The sequence below is a fragment of the Lissotriton vulgaris genome, chromosome 4_1, assembly GCF_964263255.1.
Source record: "Lissotriton vulgaris chromosome 4_1, aLisVul1.2, whole genome shotgun sequence".
Classification (NCBI taxonomy): domain Eukaryota; kingdom Metazoa; phylum Chordata; class Amphibia; order Caudata; family Salamandridae; genus Lissotriton; species Lissotriton vulgaris.
In genome coordinates this window covers 2,050,060,112-2,050,081,168 of record NC_141691.1, presented here as the reverse complement: position 1 = coordinate 2,050,081,168, position 21,057 = coordinate 2,050,060,112, and the positions used below count along the sequence as shown (strand labels likewise).

Sequence of the window (21,057 nt, the reverse complement as noted above, 5' to 3'; positions counted from 1 at the left end):
CAGCAACACTGGCTTGCTGTTAGACCCTGAAAGGCTGGACTTTGAATACAGGGAGGCTCCCTAGGTTATACAGTTAGATATAGCCCCAAGGGATAGTTAGACATATCGTAATTGACTTGAAGTCCACTATATGTATAAAATGGCTAACTCCACTTACAAAACCTGGAGAATCGAATCCTGGGTTTGTAGGGGGTGTCCTGCCCATGCAGGGCACCCTTAGACGTATAACCAAGCACTGTGCCTTCAGGATTGAAAGGCTTACCTCAGGGGTGACTTATAGGTTAAGTGTAGTGACCCAGACAAAACATATCTGTTGGGAGTGGTGCTAGCACCAGCTCACACAGCCTGCAATGGCAGGCATGTAGTCACAGGTTGAGTGCTCTCTCATGGGAGGCATAATACATGCTGCAGCCCATGAGAGACCCCGGTATACCTATGCCCTGGGTACCATAGTACCATATACTAGGGACTTATCAAGGTACACCAGTATCCAACCTGGAGTGTACCTAAGTACTCACCATGTCCATTTTAAGGAAGAAGCACAGAGACTTGGGTCCTGATTAGCAGGATCCCAGTCAGACGAGTTTGGAAAACATAATGACACCAGTAAAAAGTGAGGGTGACCATGAAAGCAGATCTTACTTTCCTACATCCCTATACTAGGGTTGCATAGGGGGTATTAATCTTTTGGTTATTAGAAGTCTGGCCATGTTAGGGCTGTGCCATTGTGGTATACGTTCCGCCGGTTGTAAAGACCTGATGTGGTTTTTCTGCCATTAGCCGATATTATTTTTTCAATATTGTCTTTGACAGGTCATGTGGTACAAAGACTGCATGTTGTACGGAGCCTCACTGTATGGTAGAACAGGCTCAACCCTTATCTGACCTTCATAAAGGACAGTGCAGATATGTGGAATTCCTATAGCCCGACGCCCAGGACATATTGTTTTTGGGGTCAAGGGCAAGAAGTTTTCATGTGTATTTTGTCCTTGGGACAAATAGGCTCAACCCCCTGCAGCACAAACCCTATGGCTGCCGGTTTGCAGTACCACATTATGGATCAGGAAAGGGGACTGTCGCAGGTAAGGCATTATTTGTGTACATATGTTAATGCTGTTCAAACTTGTACCTATGGTTCAATAACTGAAAGCCTTTATTATTATGGTGAGCTCTCTGGGTAATGTTGTAAGCTCTGACTGCACTACTGACAGTGATTCCAGTACCAAGATGTGTACACACTGTATACTGCTCCAAGAATGCTAGAATGCGCTCTGATTTGAAGCAAATATTTTCAGAAGCATGAAAGCAAGATTGATGATTCTTTGCTTTCAAAATAAAATGTTCATAAAAAAATGAAAGCAGCAATAAAAACATTTTGCTAAACTACTGTACAATTTCTGGTGTCATTTCTTTGCAGCATCATTTAGTAACATGTGTTGACGCATGCTAGTAGTTTCCAAAAATATTCATAATGAAAAATCAGTATAACCAGTTTCAAGAAAATTAAGGGAAACGAAAATAAACAAGCATTGGCAAAGCCAGTAGGTCTGAAATTGGTGGCCAACTTTTCAGTTTTGTCATTGTGTGACTGGTTTTGGCATGGTGTTTGTAAAACCTCATTGGGGTGGGAGCTGCTGGGCCCTTACCATTATAACAAACTTGGCAAATGCAAAAATTGTTTTTGGTCTCAAAAAGCACACACTGCCACAGTAGTTTCTGGCACTGAACAAAACTACTTTGTGTGCCAATATGCTCCTTGTGAAGGAGCAGCATGCTGTCACTCACAGTGAAGTCAGCCGATACAGAGAGAGAGAGACAGAATTTTAATAAATTCAAAATGTCATGATCAACGCCAGACGAAATTAGGGGCCCAATTATTAAAGTAAGTCTCAAACGTGCACCCATGGTCTATGTCCTTGCATTAAGTGCAGTTATACGGCTTTTGTGAATTCTCAAGAATTTACAGAAGTAGGACAAGAAATAGTACTCCTAGAAGGTATTTGTGAACTGCATGTTAGCATGAGCAGATATGCATGTGGAGATGTGCGCATGCGAAAATCTCAGTGTTTGCAAGTAAACTTTCCCTACAACCACTGTTTACCCAACTCTGGAAGAAGGTTTAGGTCTGCCAATGTCAGGAGTACATTTCCAACATTTCTCAGTATGAGAAAAGATTAGAAAAGAGTTGTTGAAAACCCTTAAAACATGCAAGTTAGTAGGTTTGCACAAATTGAAAGGGCATGCTCACCCTGAAACTTTTGCTTACCACTACCCTTAGCCCCAGTATGTAGATCTTAAAAAACGTGGCAACAAAAGGTGACTGCAAGTATTCAACACTACTGTGGTATGAGCCCTGGCATAATCAGAGAGGCTATATTAGAGCTCTTATATAATGGGATTTTTGCCATAATGTGTTGTCGCACTACATGGAACCAAAGGGACAAGTGGATTTTGTTACAGGACAAGTAGATTTATGAAGCAACCTGCCCCATGGACAAGTGGATATTTTATTAATTTCCACACCCCTGCGGACATCAATAAGTGTACTTCTTCACCGTAGACAGAGATATTCCAAGACTGTAGCAGCTCTCCTTAAATATCTGCAAAAGATGAACTCACCTCAGTAGCAAAACTAGGAGGGGAAAGTAACCCCGAGGCTAGAGAAGACTCCATCCCACTAGCCTCACCAAGTGCAGATAGCCAATTCTCCTCTATAGGATGTGGAATACTCTCTAAAATACGCTGTAACCGCCCAGACTCATCTGTTTCACCATGAGAGGAAAGTGGAAAAACAACAATCTCTTCAGATGGCTCTAATGTCTTCACACCCGACGCAGAGAAGGTGACGCCTCAACGTCAAGAGGAAGAGGAGAAATTACTATGATCGGTGGTGTCGACGTCAATACCGGAGTTGGTTGATCAAGGATAGACTCTGAAGGTGGAGACCCTGAAGGGCTGTGCACTGGCGCAGAAGCAAATTTGGGCGATGATGACCGGCGCCGACCCAACAACTCAGACAGCCAAACTTGCACCAAGGGCGAACCAACCGTGCGGCTCCTCTCACCTCCATGTCGCTCCTCACCTCTATCGGACCCCTCTCACCTCCATGGGGCCCAACGGCGCTCCATCCAGAAGAAGGTGGGGTCCCCGAAAATAAGATGAAGAGAATTTATTGCTATCTCCAAGCTCCTTGAAAAACAGAGAGGAAAGGGACGGAGTTGTGTACAGCCTCCTTAACCTCCAATCGAGAGAAGCCGGCAGAGTCTCCACACAGAGAAGTCTCAGGGTGCAGCGACTTTAAAAGCCTGCGCTTACTTTGGGAAGTCGTTTGAGAGCGACGTCCCTGTGAATGGCTCAGACTCCTGGAACGGCCCTATGAACAACTCTCTGATCGAGAAGGAGACCAAGGCCGACGTGAAGTGTCTGTAGAGAGCGTGCTACTAGAAGTTTCAAATGGCATTCCTTGAGCGCCTTCGTCTTCAGCTTCTGGCAGGAGCTTTTGGAGTTGTGGAGTTCCTCTAAACACCACATATAAATGGAGTGCAGGTCTGTAACCAACATCCAACAGGATTATGTTACTTACCCTGTAAGCATCTGTTCTTGGCATGTAGAGCTGTAGATTCACATGCTTTACATACTCCTGCCATCTAGTGTTGGGTCCGGATGTTTGCATGATATAGCAGTATTCTCTTAAAGCGGCGGCTAGCCAGTAGATGTTGTAGTTGCCTGGAAAAGTGTCTTTAGGACTGCCTGCCCTACATTGGCTTGCTTGCATGCTAGTGCATCCACACAATAGTGTTTGGTAAATGTGTGTGGTGTAGACCATGTTGCTGTTTAACAAATGTCAGCTATAGGAATGTTACCTAAAAAGTTCATAGATGTCCCTATTTTGCTTGTAGAATGCCTTCTGAGGGTATAAATAAAGTTATTTTAGCTTTTGTGTACCAAGTTTGAATGCACTTAACAATCCATCTTGAAATGGTAAATTTAGAGATAGGATTGCATTTGTGAGGTGGTGCAAATGAAGTGAACAGTTGCTTTGATTTACGAAAATCTTTTTCCTTTTTTCAATATAGTACAATAAAGCTCTTTTAACATCAAGTGTATGAAGAGTCTGTTCTGCTACTGAATCAGGTTGAGGAAACACAGATAACAACTGATTGGTTGATATAAAAAACAAACTGCTGTAGGAAGGAATTTGGGATTGGTGTGAACGAATATATGTGTAAGCTAGTCCTCATTGCGGTATATTTAGAAGGTAACAGATAATGTTTTGAAGAGAAGCTTCTAGTAGAATCATTTTGTTGTTGATGCAGTAGATAACAAATCGTTTTCACTTTGCTGCATACCAAGCTCTGGTGGTAGGTTTTCTTGCTTATCTCAGAATAGTCATACAGTCTTGTGGCAAATTTAAATAGCCACACTCTGACTTAAGAAGCCAAATTGCTAAGTTGAGCTCCTTGTGATTCAGATGCTTGATTTCTCCATGGTTCGAGTGAGAAGACAAGAGGTGAGATGTAGCTTTTGATGTGTAACCACTGACAGTTCTAACAGGGTGGTGTACCATGGTTGACAGGCCGGTGTGGGATCTACCAAAATCAGTGTGATAGATGTTTGCCTGAGTTTCCGAACCTGAATTGGAAGGAGTGGGAGAGGCGGAACAGCGCAAGGAAATATCCCTGACCAATTCATTCATAGGGCATTGCCTTTTGTTAGAGGGTGTGGGAACCTGGAGGCAAAGTCTTGGCATTTTGAGTTCTGTGGTATGGCAAAGAGGTCTAATCGTGGAAATCCCCACTTTTGAAATTACGGAAGGAGAACTTGTGAGTGAAGTTCCCATTTGTGTATTTGTTGTTTGTTTCTGCGGAGGAGATCTGCAAAAATGTTGTCTGTGCCTGGAAGGTGCTCGGCTAGTAGATAGATGATAAACTACCCCACACCAAATGGTCTGAGAGGGGCGTGATAGTTGTAGAAAGTGTGACACCCCCCTGTTTTTGTATATAGTACATTGTTGTCATACTGTCTGTCCGGTCTAAGACAACTTTCTTTACCAGGTGAAGTAGAAAAGCTTTCAACGCTAGTTGCACTGCTTGAGTAACTGCATGAATGTTCAGGCTGAGAAGTATTGGTTGACTTGAAACTGTTGTAACAGCGTTTGTAAATTCCAAATTCTGGATGCATTGTGATTTGTTAGAGCCATGTGAGTTTTAAGAAGGGTTCCTAGGTATGGTTGTGTCTGATTGGGTGGAAGATGGGATTTCTGTATATTGACTGTGGATCCCAAATGATGTAGAAGATTTAAGGTGATCTGAGTGTGATGCACACATTTGAGATGCAAGTTGGCTTTTATGAGCCAATCAAACAAGTTACTTACCTTCTGTATCGCTTTTTCTGGTGGATATAGTATCTGCCTGTGGATTCCTCACTTTTTAAATGACACCTGCACCAGCATTTCACAGAACCTTTTTTCTAGCTCGCTCACGTTGACTGAGACTGCATAATGGCATGGTTCTGCTCGCTACTCCATATGACGTCACCAGAGCCACAATAAGATCTCGTCGGCGTGCTCATGTCAGTTTTACCCATTTTTTCCGTGCCTACGAGGCGAACAGGTAGACTGACAACATATTTGGAGTGCACACAGTATATAGAAAAATAGGAAATAGGAAAAGCTAAAGAAAAGACATGGAGAAATAACCATGTCAAATAACCAAAAACTTCTTTGGTATACAAAGGTGGACAGTGGGGAGGAGAGTGGGTCAGAGAGGAATCCACTGGCAGATACTGTATCCACCAGAAAAAGCATTACCGAAGGTCAGTAACTTATTCTTCTGATAGATACATCTGCCTGTGGATTCCTAACCTATTGAATTGAATCCCACAGGAGTCCTGCTCCCGGAGGAGGGTATCCACCTACTCCTACCAAAAAATCCTGCAGCACAGAGCGTGCAAAATGTCCATCCCTTCTAAACTCCAAATCCAAACAGTAATGTTTTGCAAAGGTGTGGAGGGAGGCCCAAGTTGCTGTTTTACAAATGTCAACAACAAGAGTACCTCTAGCCAAAGCAGAAGATGACTTATCTCTGGTGGAATGAGCTCCAATACCTTCAAGCGGTTCCTTCTCGGCCAAGGCGTAGCAGATCTTGATGCACAAGATGATCCACCTGGAGAGTGTTTGCTTGTAGACAGTCTTGCCTTTAATCCGACCAATGTAGCCCATAAAGAGCTGACAGTCCAGTCTCAAATCTTTGGTTCTGTCCAGATAGAAGCAGACACTCATCCAAGTCTCTCCTCCTCTTTGGAAGAGTGAGGGGGTAGGCAGGGAAGGTAATAGATTGCCCTAGATCGAAAGGAGTAACCACCTTAGGCAGGAAAGCAGCCCTGGTCCTGAGAACAATCTTTTCTGCATGAATGGTTAAAAACTGAGGTTTAGAACTAACAGCCTGAATCTCACTTACCCTCCTGGCCAAGGTGATCGCGATCAAAAAGACCGCTTTGAAAGAAAGAAGCCTCAGCGGACAACTATGAAGAGGCTCAAAAGGAGAACCCATTAGGAAAGTGAGTACAAGATTTAAATCCCACTGAGGCATAATGAAAGGAATGGGAGGAAACATTTTGGTGAGGCCCTGAATGAACCTCATAACAATTGGAGATTTAAATAAATAGGGCTGGTCCGGCAAACCGAGAAAGGACAAAAAATATTCCTTTACAGTGGCCACAGCACAGCCCTGCTGAGCCAAGGAAAGAGAGAAACTCAGCACCTCAGACAAACGGGCCTTCAAAGGATCAATGGACCTCTCTCCACACCATTACACAAATTTGGACCACCTGGAGGAATAAATATATTTTCTGGAGTGATAAAATAACGCCCACCACATCCGGTGGGAGAGATAAAGAACTCAGATTGCACCATCCAATCTCCAGGCATGAAGGTTGCAGGCTCTGGAGGTAGGGGTGTAGAACCTGCGACTGCGAGAGGAGATCTGCCCTTAGTGGGAGACAGAGCAAAGGGTGCGATGAGAGGTGAAGTAGATCTGTGTCCACACCCTTCTTGGCCAATCCGGGGCGATCAATATGACTTGGGCCTGGTCTTGGCGAATCTTCCTCAGAACCTGAGGAATCAAACGTATGGGAGGAAATGCATAAAGGAGCTGTGAACCCCAATCCAACAAACGCGCCCCCAACGCTCTCTGCATCGGAAACTGGAGATTGCAGAACGATGGGCAGTGCACGTTCTCGTGAGTGTCAAAGAGGTCCAGCCGAGGAAACTCCCACATTCTGAAGATGTGATGGACCATCTCCGGATGAAGCCACTACTCTTGATCGCCCGAGAAACGCAGAGTGAGACTGTCCGCACGCACATTTAGCACTCCTGACAGATTTGCCATCACACAAATCTGATGGCCCTCAGCCCAAGACCAGAGTCGCAGAGCCTCTTTGCAGAGACGAAAATACCCTACTCCTCCCTGTTTCTTTATGTACCACATAGCAGCAGTGTTGGCCGTCAGGACCTGAACCGACTAGACACCCAGAGAAATCCAGGATTGGGTGACTTGAGTGGGTCTCACCAGGTTCTGTTGCCCAGAATCCCTTGCAAACCTCAAGCATTGTAAAAACAAAAACACATTTTCCTCAAATTTATGTGATGGAAAGTTCTGGAATCTGAGTGGATCCACAAAATTCCAACCATCCTGCAGTCTCCAAAGTCTTATGATAATAATGGTGCTTTACTTGTGTGAGTAGGCCTAGTTTACGTGACTGGAATCAACCCAAAACACAATGTGGACACACCACATTTTTACAGTGAAAACAGTCCCTTTTTTTACAAAGTGCTTATCTAGGGATTTTGAACCCTAGCTCTGCCGGCACCTGGGAAAACCTAGCAAACCTATACATTTTTTTAAACTGGACACCCAGTGGAATCCAGGAGGGGGTGACTTGTCTGGCTCTCACCTGGTTCTATTAACCAGAATCCTTTGCAAACATCAAACATTGTGGGAAAAAAACATCTTCCCCACATTTCTGTGATGAAATGTTCTGGAATCTGTGTGGATCCACAAACGTCAACCCACTGAGCATTCTCCAAAGTCTCCAGATAAAAATGGTACCTCACTTGTGTGGGTGGGTCAAGTACCCGTGACATGCATGGGCCCAAAATGTATTGAGGAGACATCAAAATGACCCATTACACAATTACCTGGCTTTACAAGGGGGGCCCCTGGGTGTTTGATCAATTTTGGTGATTTTTACAGCTAAATATGAGGTTTGCAGGGGATTCTGGGTAGGAAAACGTAAGGGGAACCATGCAAGCTATACCTCACTGGACCCCCAGGGTGCCTAGTTTCCAGAAATGTGTGGGTTTGGTAGTTTCCTCTAGATGGCTGCAAGCCCAAGGAGAAAAAACATGGTGCCCTCCCCTCAGTAGACCTGGGGGAACGCTGGGTAGTAGGAAATTTGTGTCAGCCCACACAACTTTCCCAGACAGAAACTTGAGAAAAAGGTGATTTTTTTCCAGCTAAATTTGATTTGCAGGCGATTCTGGGTAGGAATACTTTGAGGGATCCATGCAAGCCATACCTCCCTGGACTCCTGGGGGTGTCTAGTTTTCAGAAATGTGTGGGTTTGATAAGTTCCCTAGATGGCAGCCGACCCCCCGGGCCAAAAACCCAGATGCCCCCCTTGCAAAACCAGGTCATTTTGTGATAGATAATTATGATGTCTACACAATATGTTTGGGCAATCGGGGCTATCGCCTAGATATGCCGATGAGGGGTGGGGGGTGGTGAGGGCATTGGTATGCCCATTCTGGGCAGGCCCTACCCCTGAACTAAACCCTGGTGCCTAGTGGGGAGTGATCAGGGGTTATTGCCCCCATCTGCCTCAGGGGGGGGAGAGAGGGCTGAGAGGTTCTGGTAATATTTTTATGGTGGGAGCATTAAATAATCCCTGGTGCCTAGTGGGCTTTCTGCCCCACCGGGGATTAAGGGGGAGCATAAAGTCTTGCCTTTTTCGGGGGGGCAGGGAGCTGGTTTGTCTTTTTTATCTTTCGATGACGAATGCTTCAGCATCAAGGGGGTATCTTCTCGGTTCAATCCCGAACCGGAAGGCTTGACTTTGTTTCGGTGCCGATCCGGAAGCCGGGGAGTTGGAATCAGTCTCGGTGTCAACCATGGCCTGATGGCAGTGGTGACCTAAAAGCATTTTGCGGGATTGGAGTGGGTTTCGTGGGCAAAGGGACATTGGTACTCACAGCACCCTGACCAGATGGAACATCGTGGGACTTGAGTTCGATCTCGAACTCTGAATAAGAGTCCTGAACAGAACAGGCCTCTTCGGCCACTGACGCCTCCATCTCCTCTTGTTCGGCCTCTTTGCCAAAAATATCTGGAGTTTCTTCGATAGACTGTTGCTGCATGTCTCTGCGTCAATTGAGATGGTCTCTGAGAGTCTTCTTCAAACGCGTCGCAGTCTTCCTCTTTATGCTCCTGGGAGAGACAAAGTTTACAGACCTTATGAAGATTGGTGTGCGGGATTTTAGAATGTCACCTAGAATTGGAATGACGTCCGTTCCATTGGCAGAAGACTGGATGCAGGATCTTCAAGTGGAAACAGAGAAGAACTAGGCCTGAAGGCTGCGGTCAGAGTTTTTATGGATAATAAAAGTTTTCTGAAGTTCTTCGACATATAGAAGTTAGTAACGCAATGGAAAACAATACCGGAGAGTTGCAAACCGAAGGGATCCAGATTGACAGTTTCGTATCGCAGCAATACACGACCGAACCTGGTGCCGGAAAAAAACATTCTAACAATGGAGTCGATGCCCATTCCCACTATCACCGAAAGGAGTCACCTTACCTTGTGACTGCAAAAAAGTGTTTGAACTCGCAAACATACGGACCCACCAATATATGGCGGGAGTATGCAAAGCATGTGTACCTACAGCACACATGCCTCGAACAGCACAGTTTTCAATCAACAAAACCTCTCGAAAGAGGCCAGAAAACAGCCTGAGGAACTGCTTCTCTGTATCCATGTTACAGTGTGGAAAAGAAGGAACTGACGTCCGCGCCAGAGGGGATTTATAGGACTACACTGACGTCCAAACTGGAGGAGATGTCATCAGGGAATCATACAATGCCATCTCCTGGCATGTAGAGTTACTGCTGAAAAATGTCCTGGGGAGAATTCAAAATCTGAGTCCAGATGTCTCTGTCAGATTAAATTGCTTAACACCTGTTTCTTTGTGTAAGCCTGCCTGCTCAGAAGCACAGCTACCCAGGGTTAAGCTAAGGTTTAACAAATAAAACCTAACTGGTACTCAAGGGGATGGTAAGTGTATTACACAGTGAGGTCTCAACTACACCATATAATACACCACATTCCTCTCACAGCCCATATGGTTTCTAGACTGGGAAATAAATTATAGGCTAATAGGACACTAAAAGAGCAAACGTATAGATACTGCTGACATATACCACAATTAAAATAGACCAGAAGCTTTTATAGTCAAGATAGAATTTAATTCTGCACGATGTTCTACAAACCTGTCATAAGGCAATGAGCTGGTAAGGAGGCTGCCCACAACTGCTGTCCTGTGCTGTGAAGCAAGGATTAACACTAACTGCACAGCTGCCTTTTTTACATGCTCTTCAGTGGACTTCTGCAGCTCTTCGTGAATTCGTGCAATGATCTCGGGCACCTGAAAGAGAAAAATCAAAACTGGAAGTCTTGCAAAAACTAGACACAGAATGGACATGTTTGTCCAGGTTTAAATCTGTAATGATTTTTCTGAGAAAGACTATCTAACTGCAGATTCCTAATCTTATAATATTCCCAGGGGATGGACTGGATATGTAAACTCTTCAACAGTATCTGTGTATGGCGGTGGGTGGCATCAGGCGTCTCCAATTTGAAAGTGACTTGTGCAGTGCCTATATAGGTGCCATATCCTCGTGCCAACGCCAAATTCTTTTGACTATTTCAGTGGCAGAAACGCAAAGCCACGACTGACCAATGTGTGAGCTGTGAGCAGAATCTAACATGGGCTTGGGTTGAAGAGCCCATTTCACCGAACGGGGAGGATGGGTGGGTCGGTGAAGAATCTGCTGTTAGTCTCTACCAGAAAAAGGGTTACCAAAAGTAACTAACTTGTTCTTCCAATAGAAACTTTGAGCTGCAGATTCCTTACCTTAGAATGGATACCTAAACAATACCTCCCCGTAGGTGGATAAGCAAGAATACTCAAACCAGAAAGACCTTGAGGATAGAATGGGCAAAATGCCTGTTTTGATGGACCAGATTGTCCAAGTAGCAGTGCTTTATGAACGTATGGAGTGATGCCATGTGGCAGCATTGCAGATGTTCAGGACAGGTAGCCCATGTGCTCACACATTAGAAGCAGCTTTGACCATGGTGAAATGGACCCACACCCCCTCAGAAGGTTGCTTTATAACTACTTTATAACAGACTTTTATACAGAGTACAATTCATTGAGAGATGGTCTGTTTTTGCACCACCTTGCCTTTATTTACTTCAGCGAACCAATTAACATCTCATCGACTAGTCGGTGCCCTTTGATGTGATTGACGTAAAAAGAGAGGGCACTTTTTAGATTCAAATGATGGCGCCTCTCCTCTTCCTTAGAAGTATGAGGCGGGACAAAAAATGTGCAGTAGCGTGATAATTTGGCAGATGTGGAAAGGAGGCACCACTTTCCGTAGAAAGGAGGCACAACTACGAAGAACTAGCATGTCTGTATAGAAGCTTGTGTATGTAGGTGTAACTGAAAGAGGTTAAAGCTTACTAACCCTCCTGGCCAATGTAAAGGTCACCAAGAATAATGTCTTAAGGGTCAGAAGCCACAGAGGACATCTATGCAGGTGCTCGAATGGGGAATGCATAACCATCAGGACAAGACTGAGGTCCCAATGGGGCAGGACAAAAAGGGCAGGAGGGAACAAGTGTTGCAGGGTCTTAAGGAAATACTTCAACACTTTTGTCAGATGTATTACAGAAGCAAGTTTACCATTACCATGGAATACCTTTACCACACATACCTTTATGACAAAAAAACAAGTATATTTCAGGTAAGAGAAAACTATGTGTGTATATATATATATATATATATATATATATATATATATATATATATATATATATATATATATATATATATTACCTTATCAACCCCTAAACTCAACCACCCCTAAGCCCTGAACACACCCTTACCACCCAATACCCCTACCCACCCTAAAACCTAAAAACACCCTTACCACCCAATACCTCTACCCACCTCAAACCCGAAAAACACCCTGACCTCCCAATATCCTTATCCAGCCCTAAAAACACCCTTACCAGCCTATACCCTTACCCACCCCTAAACACTTAAATCTTCCTTACCCTAATTTCTAACACACACATATATAACGTATTTATTTATTTTAAGGGTGTTTCGCCTGATATATACTTACATTACATAAGTGGTAAAGGCACATGCACGATAATGACTTGTTTGGTAAAGGTAATGCGTGGTAATGACTGCATGATAATGCCTGTTAATGACTGCATGGTAATGCGTGGTATTGACAGTGTGGTAAAGGTTGTTTCACCGTTTGTCTGCCCTGGCATTCAGAGATCCCGCCAGGTGATGCACGTCCAGGAAGATTCTGCGGTGTTCCAGCCAAGTCCACAGGTGCAGAGTCCCCTGGAACAGGGCCTGCAACATGACCCCACGCTGTATCTTACATTACCACATTGCGGAAGTGTTGCCTGTGAACAGCTGAACCAGCCTTCCCTAGATGGAAGGGTGGAATGCCTTGCAGCTCCAAAAGGTTTATGTGGAGCATCTTCTCTGCCAGAGACCACAGTACTCTGATCTCCACCTCCCCCAGGGGGCCACACAATCCCGGTAGTGATGCACCAGTTAGCACTGTAAATTATGGGTGGGGAAAGGAGAGGGGTCTGCCTTTGACCAACCACTGTTTAACAACTACGAGGCAGATCTTTTGTAGTCTCCTCTGAAATTTGGAGGAGATCGGAAAGATTCCCCTGATGCTGCCATTCCCAAAGTCAGCATATGCCATGTGGCGTGCTTCACCAGCAGTATGCAGGAGGCCATCAATCCCTGTAGCCTAGAGTCTCACTGAAATCCATGACAAAGGCTGAAACATTGGGTATTCATAGCCCGAATGACGTCAATGCTCCATTCTGGAGAATAGGTGTGAAACTGCATCTCCAGAATAGGTCCTACTTCTGAGAAGGAGCTAGGGGTGACTTTGACATGTTCGTAGGAAAGTACCTTTTTTTGTCATGTCCACCCCCACTTTTTGCTCACTGGTACGGATGCTTTTGAAATGAAGTGCACTGGGTCCCTGCTAACCAGTCGCCAGTGCCCTTTTCCTGAACTGATACAAATGTTAATTGTAACCCAACTGGCAAGGACTGTAGCACCCCTATAAGCCCCTGGTAAATGGTACCCCTGGTACCCTAGGCATGGGTACTAAAGAGGGTCCCTAAAGGCTGTATCATGTATTATGCCACCCTAAGAGACCCACAGACAAACTGCTTGAAACTGCAATCGCAGGATGCGTGAAATGGTGCAAACCCCTCTCAAAACACGATCTTGCTCACCACCTGAGTGCAATGCCAAAAAAACCTACATGTACTATATGTAAGTCACCCCTACAGCAGGCCTTTAGAGCACTAAGGCAGGGTGCTCTATATTACATGGGAGGGCTGATCTGCAATAGCAGATAAGCCCCTGTAAAGCCTAGTTCCAGTACTAGTCATTGCAAGCTATCATCAAGTTATTTTAAAGCTATGTACTGGGCACTAGTCGTTACAAGTTACCCAGCTACATTACAGCTTCACTGAAAATATTCAGGTTTGGTGTCAAACACCTTGTCTTAATAAATCCATAAAGATTCCAGTATCGGATTTATGAAGACATGCTACCGGAGGGCACTTTAGAGGTGACCCCTGTAACCAAACTAGTCAGTGTGTTGGCTGACTGGCATCTTCCAGCCTGCCACCAAAGACTAGTTTCAGACAACCTGCAAGTGAGAGCCTGTGCTCTCAGAGGTCAGGAATAATGCCTGCTTGGCAAAAGGTGCTGCCTCAACCTCCAGCAGAAAGGCTAACAAATCAGCATATCAAGGCCAGGGGCTTGCCTATGCTGCCTTTTATATACACCCCACTTCTACCAGAGCTGAGCAACACCCTTCCCTGCCATGGGGCCCATTTGGCACCAAAGCAGGCAGGAAATTAGATATTCAGGAGGCATATTTATCTCACAGGCTAGGTGGGCTACCTGAAGTGAAGAGGCAAAGAAAGTTTCACCATCTTGATTTTTCGTGAAATAGGGTCAGGATTATGCCCACTCCCCACAGAAAGTTGCCATATAGGGGGTGTAGTCGCCCTATTGGTAAGTAGCCCAATGGCTACTACCCAGACACCGCAGCCCGCCACCTCAGACAGTGGATCGACGACTGTGCCAACACCCTCGCCCCACTCAAGAAACCCTCCAACAATCACGCCAGCAAGAGAGCCACCTGGTTCACCGACGAGCTGCAGACCTCCAAATGCGCATGCCGGAAACTGGAGAAGATGTGGCTCCACGAACACACTCCGGACAACCACACAGCCCACAAGGACGCCACCCGCAGACATCACAACCTCATCAGATTAGCCAAGAGATCCTCCTTCAAAGACCGCCTGGATAACAACGCACACAACAGCAAAGATCTCTTCAGCATCGTAAAGGAACTCTCCAACCCCAGCGCAAACGCCAACGACATACCGCCCTAACAAGAACTGGGCAACTCACTAGCCATCTTCTTCCACCGCAAGATCATGAACTCCATCCACTCAGGATCTCCGTCAGACCCATGCCCACACCACGTATTCAACAAAGCAGATGCTGCCATCGCACCCCAACTACGGAAGGTCATCAGCATCTCCTTCGAAACAGCGACATTCCCGAAAAGCTGGAAACACGCCGAAATCAACGCCCTCTTCAAGAAGCCCAAGGCGGACCACAAGGACCTCAAGAACTTCCGGCCCATCTCCCTGCTCCCGGCGAAGGTCATCGAGAAAATAGTCAACATGCAACTGGCCCGCCACCTGGAAGACAACAACATCTTGGACCCGTTCCAGGCGGGTTCAGACGAAACCATAGCACCGAGACAGCCCTCATCGACGCCACAGACGACATCAGGCACCAACTAGACAATGGCAAAACATCAGCCCTCATCCTCCTGGACCGGTCAGCCGCCTTCGACACGGTCTGCCATCGCACTCTAAAGACACGCCTCCTAGAAGCCGGAATCCAAGAGAAGGCCCTTGACTGGACCACGGCCTTCCTCTCCGGCAGAACCCAGTGCGTCCGCCTCCTGCCCTTCCAAACCAAGGCCACCGACATCATCTGCGGAGTCCCCCAGGGCTCATCCCTCAGCCAGACGCTGTTCAACATCTACATGGCACCCCTCGCACAAGTGGCCCACCAACACGACCTCAACATCATCTCCTACACCGACGACACCCAGCTCATCCTCTCCCTCACCAAGGACCCGCACACCACCAAAACCAAACTCCACGAGGGAATGAAGGCCGTCGCCGACTGGATGAGGAACAGCCGTCTGAAGCTGAATTTGGACAAGACGGAGGTACTAATCCTCGGACCCACCCCCTCAGCCTGGGACGACTTCCGGTGGCCGACCACACTGGGAACAGCACCGACACCCACCGACCATGCACTCAACCTACGATTCATCCTCAACTCCTCCCTCTCCATGTCTAAACAGGTCAACGCCGTCTCCTCCTCCTGCTACAACACCCTCCGCATGCTCCGCAGGATCTACAAGTGGATCCCAACCGAAACAAGAAGAACAGTGACACAGGCCCTCGTCAGCAGTAGACTGGACTACGGCAACGCACTCTACGCAGGAATCCCAGCCAAACACCTACGATGACTACAACACATCCAAAACGCCTCCGCCCGACTGATCGTCAACGTCCCCCGCCGCAGCCACATCACCCCCCACCTGAGAGACCTACACTGGCTCCCCGTCGACAAGAGGATCACCTTCAAGCTCCTCACCCACGCACACAAAGCAATCCACAACGCCGGACCAGCCTACCTGAACAGCAGACTCAGCTTCTACATCCCCACCCACCAGCTCCGCTCCGCCAGCCTCGCCCTCGCCGCTGTCCCCCGCATCCAACGAACAACCTCCGGCGGCAGAACCTTCTCCTACATCGCCGCCAAGACCTGGAACACCCTCCCTACCCACCTACGGCAGACCCAAGACCTACTCGCCTTCAGAAGACTCCTCAAGACCTGGCTCTTCGAGCAGTAGCGGCACCCCCTCCCCTCAGCGCCTTAAGACCGGGTAAGTAGCGTGCTTTACAAGTACTCTGATTGATTGATTGATATACTCCCCTAAACTGAGTATTAGGGGTTCCCTCACCCCCGAAACCAGGTCTTCCTATTCAACTTACTAAGAACTTTAGACAAAAGCACAGACGACACCGCGAGAACTAAGTACCTGCACCGAAACTGGCACCAAGCCCTGACTGACTGCTTGCTCCTTGTCAAATCAAAGACATGCTCCGTCCTGCGATGTGCATCATCCCCAAATCTTGGAGGACTGTCCAGCACTTCGAGAACCAGCTATCAGTCAGTCAGTCAAAACACTTTATTCGATTATTTATAGTCATAAAAGACATGATTACAAACATTTCATCTATATACAATAATTACAAATAATCAAACAATATACACAGAATATCCATATTCATAAAAACATTTTTAAGAATCAGTCAGGATTAATATGGAAGGCCACTCTTTTAGATTTATTCCGCACAGCAGCCACCAAAAAACTGGCAACACAGAAAATGTTGTGAGTACTACTTAGCATCTGTAGGTATGTGAGAGCTGGCCTAACTTGTGAGAAACCTGCGTCTCTTAAAATTGGTACTAAAAACTTTCTCCGGATGTCAGAGTAGAACTCACAAAACATGATAAAGTGTATAGTATCCTGTGTAGAAAAATTATCACACAGACATGGTTTAGAGCTCTCAGGTTTGCCCCACTTTGGAAAATCACCTAGAGTTAAGTGGATTAAATTAAATCGGAATCTAATCAGGAGCTGGTGATGAAAAGGTCTCGTTACTATTTTTAGGTATGGCTCAAGTGAGGGAGTAGTTAGTAGCACGTAATTAGCTTTTACGTACGATTTCTTAAGCTCCTGCTCCTCACGTTCCATAGTAAGCATGTTTAAAAAGCTAGTTCTCGTCCAGCTTAGGTCCTCCCTTCTAATGCACTCCGGTAAAGTATAGATCTCAGGCCGCCCTGATCTTGTAAACATGGATTTTATGTACACAAGCCAGGGAACCCTGTCAACTTTGTCCATGGATGTGCATTCGCCTAGGATCTGATGATTCAGGGTAATTTCTTGATTTAACCAAGTCTTAACCCAGCAGATCAATGGAGCAACTTACAACTGGTCCGTAACGTATCCTAACCCTAGTTCTGTGTGTACTGAAAAGGTTGGAGTGGACTGGGGCACAGCAAGAAGAGCTCTTAAAAACGTATTTTCCGCAACTTGAATCTTCTCGTGCGCTTTGTAGCCCCATATGGAGGAACCATATGTAGCTATAGCCAGGCATTTAGATTTGTAAATTTTCAGAAGGGCCTCAATAGGTCTCGCCCCCAGTCGCTTGGCAAACCCCATAAGTGCTGATGTAGACCTGGCTAAAGCATTACTTTTAAGATTCTGTTGTGGACCGCAGGTCCCTCTTACATCGAAGAGAACCCCTAGATAAGTGAAAACTGGCGCCCTTTGTAGGAAGGTGGATACCGGACTATGGTTGCCCCCAACTTTTTGCCTGGTGTTTTGCTGGTTTTCTGACTTAGTTGACCTGGGGCCCTGCCAATCAGGACACCAGGCCTACTGCTCTCTCTCTAAAATGGATTACCTGTACCTTAGGTACATTTCCAATTGGTACTGGGCCACCTTATCAGACCCTGTAACTCCGGGCATAGGTGTACCCAGGGCCTACCAGGGGCTGAAGCATGTATTATGCCACCCCTGGATGGCCATCTAAATCTGACACAACTGGCTGCACGACAGCTGGGGCAAGGTGGTGTACTCACCCTTTACTTTAGATATAGTATACCTATATCTAACCCTAAAAATGGACACACAGATTCCTATCAGTCACTCCTATGGCAGGCCTTGACAATCCTGAAGGCAGAGTGCTTGGAATCGTGTGAAATGGTGCTCTGGCATGAGCTGAGCCCGTTTGCAGCTTGCGGAACCAAGTCCTAATAGCTGTTCCATGATAACGCATACCATATACTCTTAAGTGCATTATAATCCTCGCGGTTAAATGCTATCTTTGGTATTGCTTTATCAAAACATGTCGAGTAAGGTGTCATACGAATTGGAATACTAACCCCTCGCCAATTCCACCATAAGGGTCGTTTGGACTGATACATAGTGATCACTAGAATAGTGAGCACTGCATATCAGGCCAACTTCTCACACCCTTGCTAACTCAACTACCTTACAGAAAAAGGATTTTATCTTAAGATTCTTGCGGTGTTTCCCCACTACCATGACGTGTGATTTCTTAGTGTTCACTTTCAAGTCCAACATCTCCATGAAGTCCCCAAAGGAATCCAACACCCTCTGAAGACCAATGCCAGTACGTGCCAATAAAACCGCGTCGTCCGCGTAAAGGAGGCCCGGGATAACTGACTCTCCTATTCGTGGAACATCCGGGGATGCCCCCCCCAAGAACTTCTCCAAGGCGTTAATATATAGAGTAAAAAGGAGGGGGGCCAGAATGCATCCTTGCCTAACACCCCTCTTAGAACTAAAGTGACTCGCGCATCTACCCTCCTGTCTAAAAAATAGACCAGAGGCGGGTCAATTCCAATATCCAATAAAATTGACCAAAGTTTAGCCCGATTAACCAGATCAAAGGCCGAGGAAAGGTCCATGAAACCCATATAAAGGGACCCCTCCATGGCTACTGTGTATTTACTAATCAAGAGTCAGATATGAGATTATAGATTCTGACTTTCTAGGCACCATTGCTTTTTTGCCCTCCTGCTCCCCATTACTCGGTTGTTTTCGCTTACCCATTGGCGAGGTTAGATGGGTGACCCAGCCCGGCCTCTGACGGCCACAGACGGCCCGCCCTTTGCCCGGGCTTAGCCCGGCGTCCGTCCGCGCGCGTCCCACGCTGCGGGAGGCACGGTGCACTAATGAGGGCTGGCGGCGGCGCTGAGCTGTGATGCTGTCTGTGGGCGCCGGAGGTAGTTCTGGCAGATGTGGTCCCCGGTATCTCCTGCAAGCCGTTCCCCTCACGGCGAAGAGCTGAAGTGTACCCTCTGCCACCGGGAACACTCAAGTGCGGAGGTTGTTGGACCGTTCCCCTCCCCTCACGGTCGTTGGTAAGCTTTCCCTGGTTGTTTACGCGTCCCCAGCTATCATCTCTCTTGAAGTGGAGGAGCCACTCCCCTGCATGTGCAGGCACCGACTGAATGCCCAGTTCACCTTGTTGGCCCTTGGGCCCAAGAGAGTGCAACACATCAGGAGGAGGTTTTTGTGGCTATAGGAGGTCAGACCAGTCTCTGCTAAGTTACGAGATGCCAAGGCTTATTCATGACCTAGCCTGAAAAATAACTGCCTTGGAACTGCTCCTGAACATCACAGGACATCAGGACTGGTGCGACACATGACCAGAGCGGCCCGATGTCTTGTTTTTCCCTCCTCTAAAGGTGACAGACAACCGTGAGAGCCTCGACCTCCAGTGGCCAGCCAGCTCCATAGTCCGGGCTCGTGAATCCTGACTGTATCCTCTGACCTAGGGGTTCTCACAACCTGAACCCTCTTTGGGTTCACCCAAACTTGCCCCCAAGTCCCTCCTTGCAGACTTTGTTTTCAGGGACCCCATTGACTTTTACGGTGTAGCCCTCGAGGCTACCATCCCAATCAGCATCTCTGCATCCAGACACCCCAGGGCCTGAACCAGTCGGACATCTGAAGAATATTCTAAGGTGAGTAATCTGCAGTTTGAAGTCTCAAACAGAAATTATGTTTATCATGATGTTGTTCATAATACCTTCAGATGGAAACCAAGATACTATTTACTCGTTGCCCAGGTAAGAAAAGAAGCAACATGCAAACACATAGGCTGCCTATGCTAGGTGGTAGGAACTGTACAGGTCAATTTAATGAACGGGAGAGGAAAGACTTGTACTTGTTTGATCACAAGTGTGAGGAACACAGAGGTGAATCACTGGGGAAATAAAAGCAATCTTAGAAGAACCAAAATTCTGACAAAAAAAATCCAAAGTTATCAGTCCCTAAGCATTGCTAATTCCATGTACAGCGGATTTTCAGAAGGATTCATTGTATTGTAATCTCAGAGGTCATCAGCCTGCCCTAGACCTTGAGCTAGCAAGCGATCTGCCAGATGTAGGCACAGATAAAGAATTTAAGAAGAGACCCGTACTCTGATATTACTCCTGAAAATTGTGCCAAGAGATTGCAGCTTTAGCCAAGCAAGCAAGGGTGCGGTGATGCTTGAATAAGTGTATATTTATAGTAATTGTGTTTCATTTATTCAGAGATCCTTTGTTGGAATTTGGCAATTATCGTCCTTTAAACTAGCTTATCTTTCTTATGTAATTAAACATAAGGCTGCAGTTTTTGGTGGATGACCTACATCTTAGAAGCTGCCTCCCTTACAGAGGACTTGATATCTCTACATTCATTAATACACAGCTCTTTGAAACTCTCATCTGCCTAAAACTACTGACGTCCCAGACTATACTAGGCTCTTTCAATGGCAGTTGAATCTGGGCAATATAATGTCTATGCATTAATAATTTCAAAGCCTTCCAACATTTCAACAATGAACTTTAACTCAATGTTCACAATGTTTGCCAATAGGATTTTGTATACATTTTCTCCAGGGCTTTGGAACTTGATTCCATGCGCCATTTGTCAAAATCACCACATATTGTCCTTCTTGAAAGCTCAA

General features: G+C 46.2%; 1 protein-coding gene across 2 annotated transcripts in view; it reads right to left on the bottom strand.

Moving 5' to 3' along the window:
- The window catches only part of MROH1 (maestro heat like repeat family member 1), a 2,204,128-nt gene that overhangs the window by 441,027 nt on the left and 1,742,044 nt on the right, over positions 1 to 21,057 (bottom strand). For both annotated transcript variants that reach the window (XM_086966435.1, XM_086966436.1), the window contains exon 32: positions 10,545 to 10,699. In XM_086966435.1, the coding sequence (XP_086822561.1) occupies positions 10,545 to 10,699 (155 nt within the window). The remainder of the gene's footprint in view (positions 1 to 10,544; positions 10,700 to 21,057) is intronic.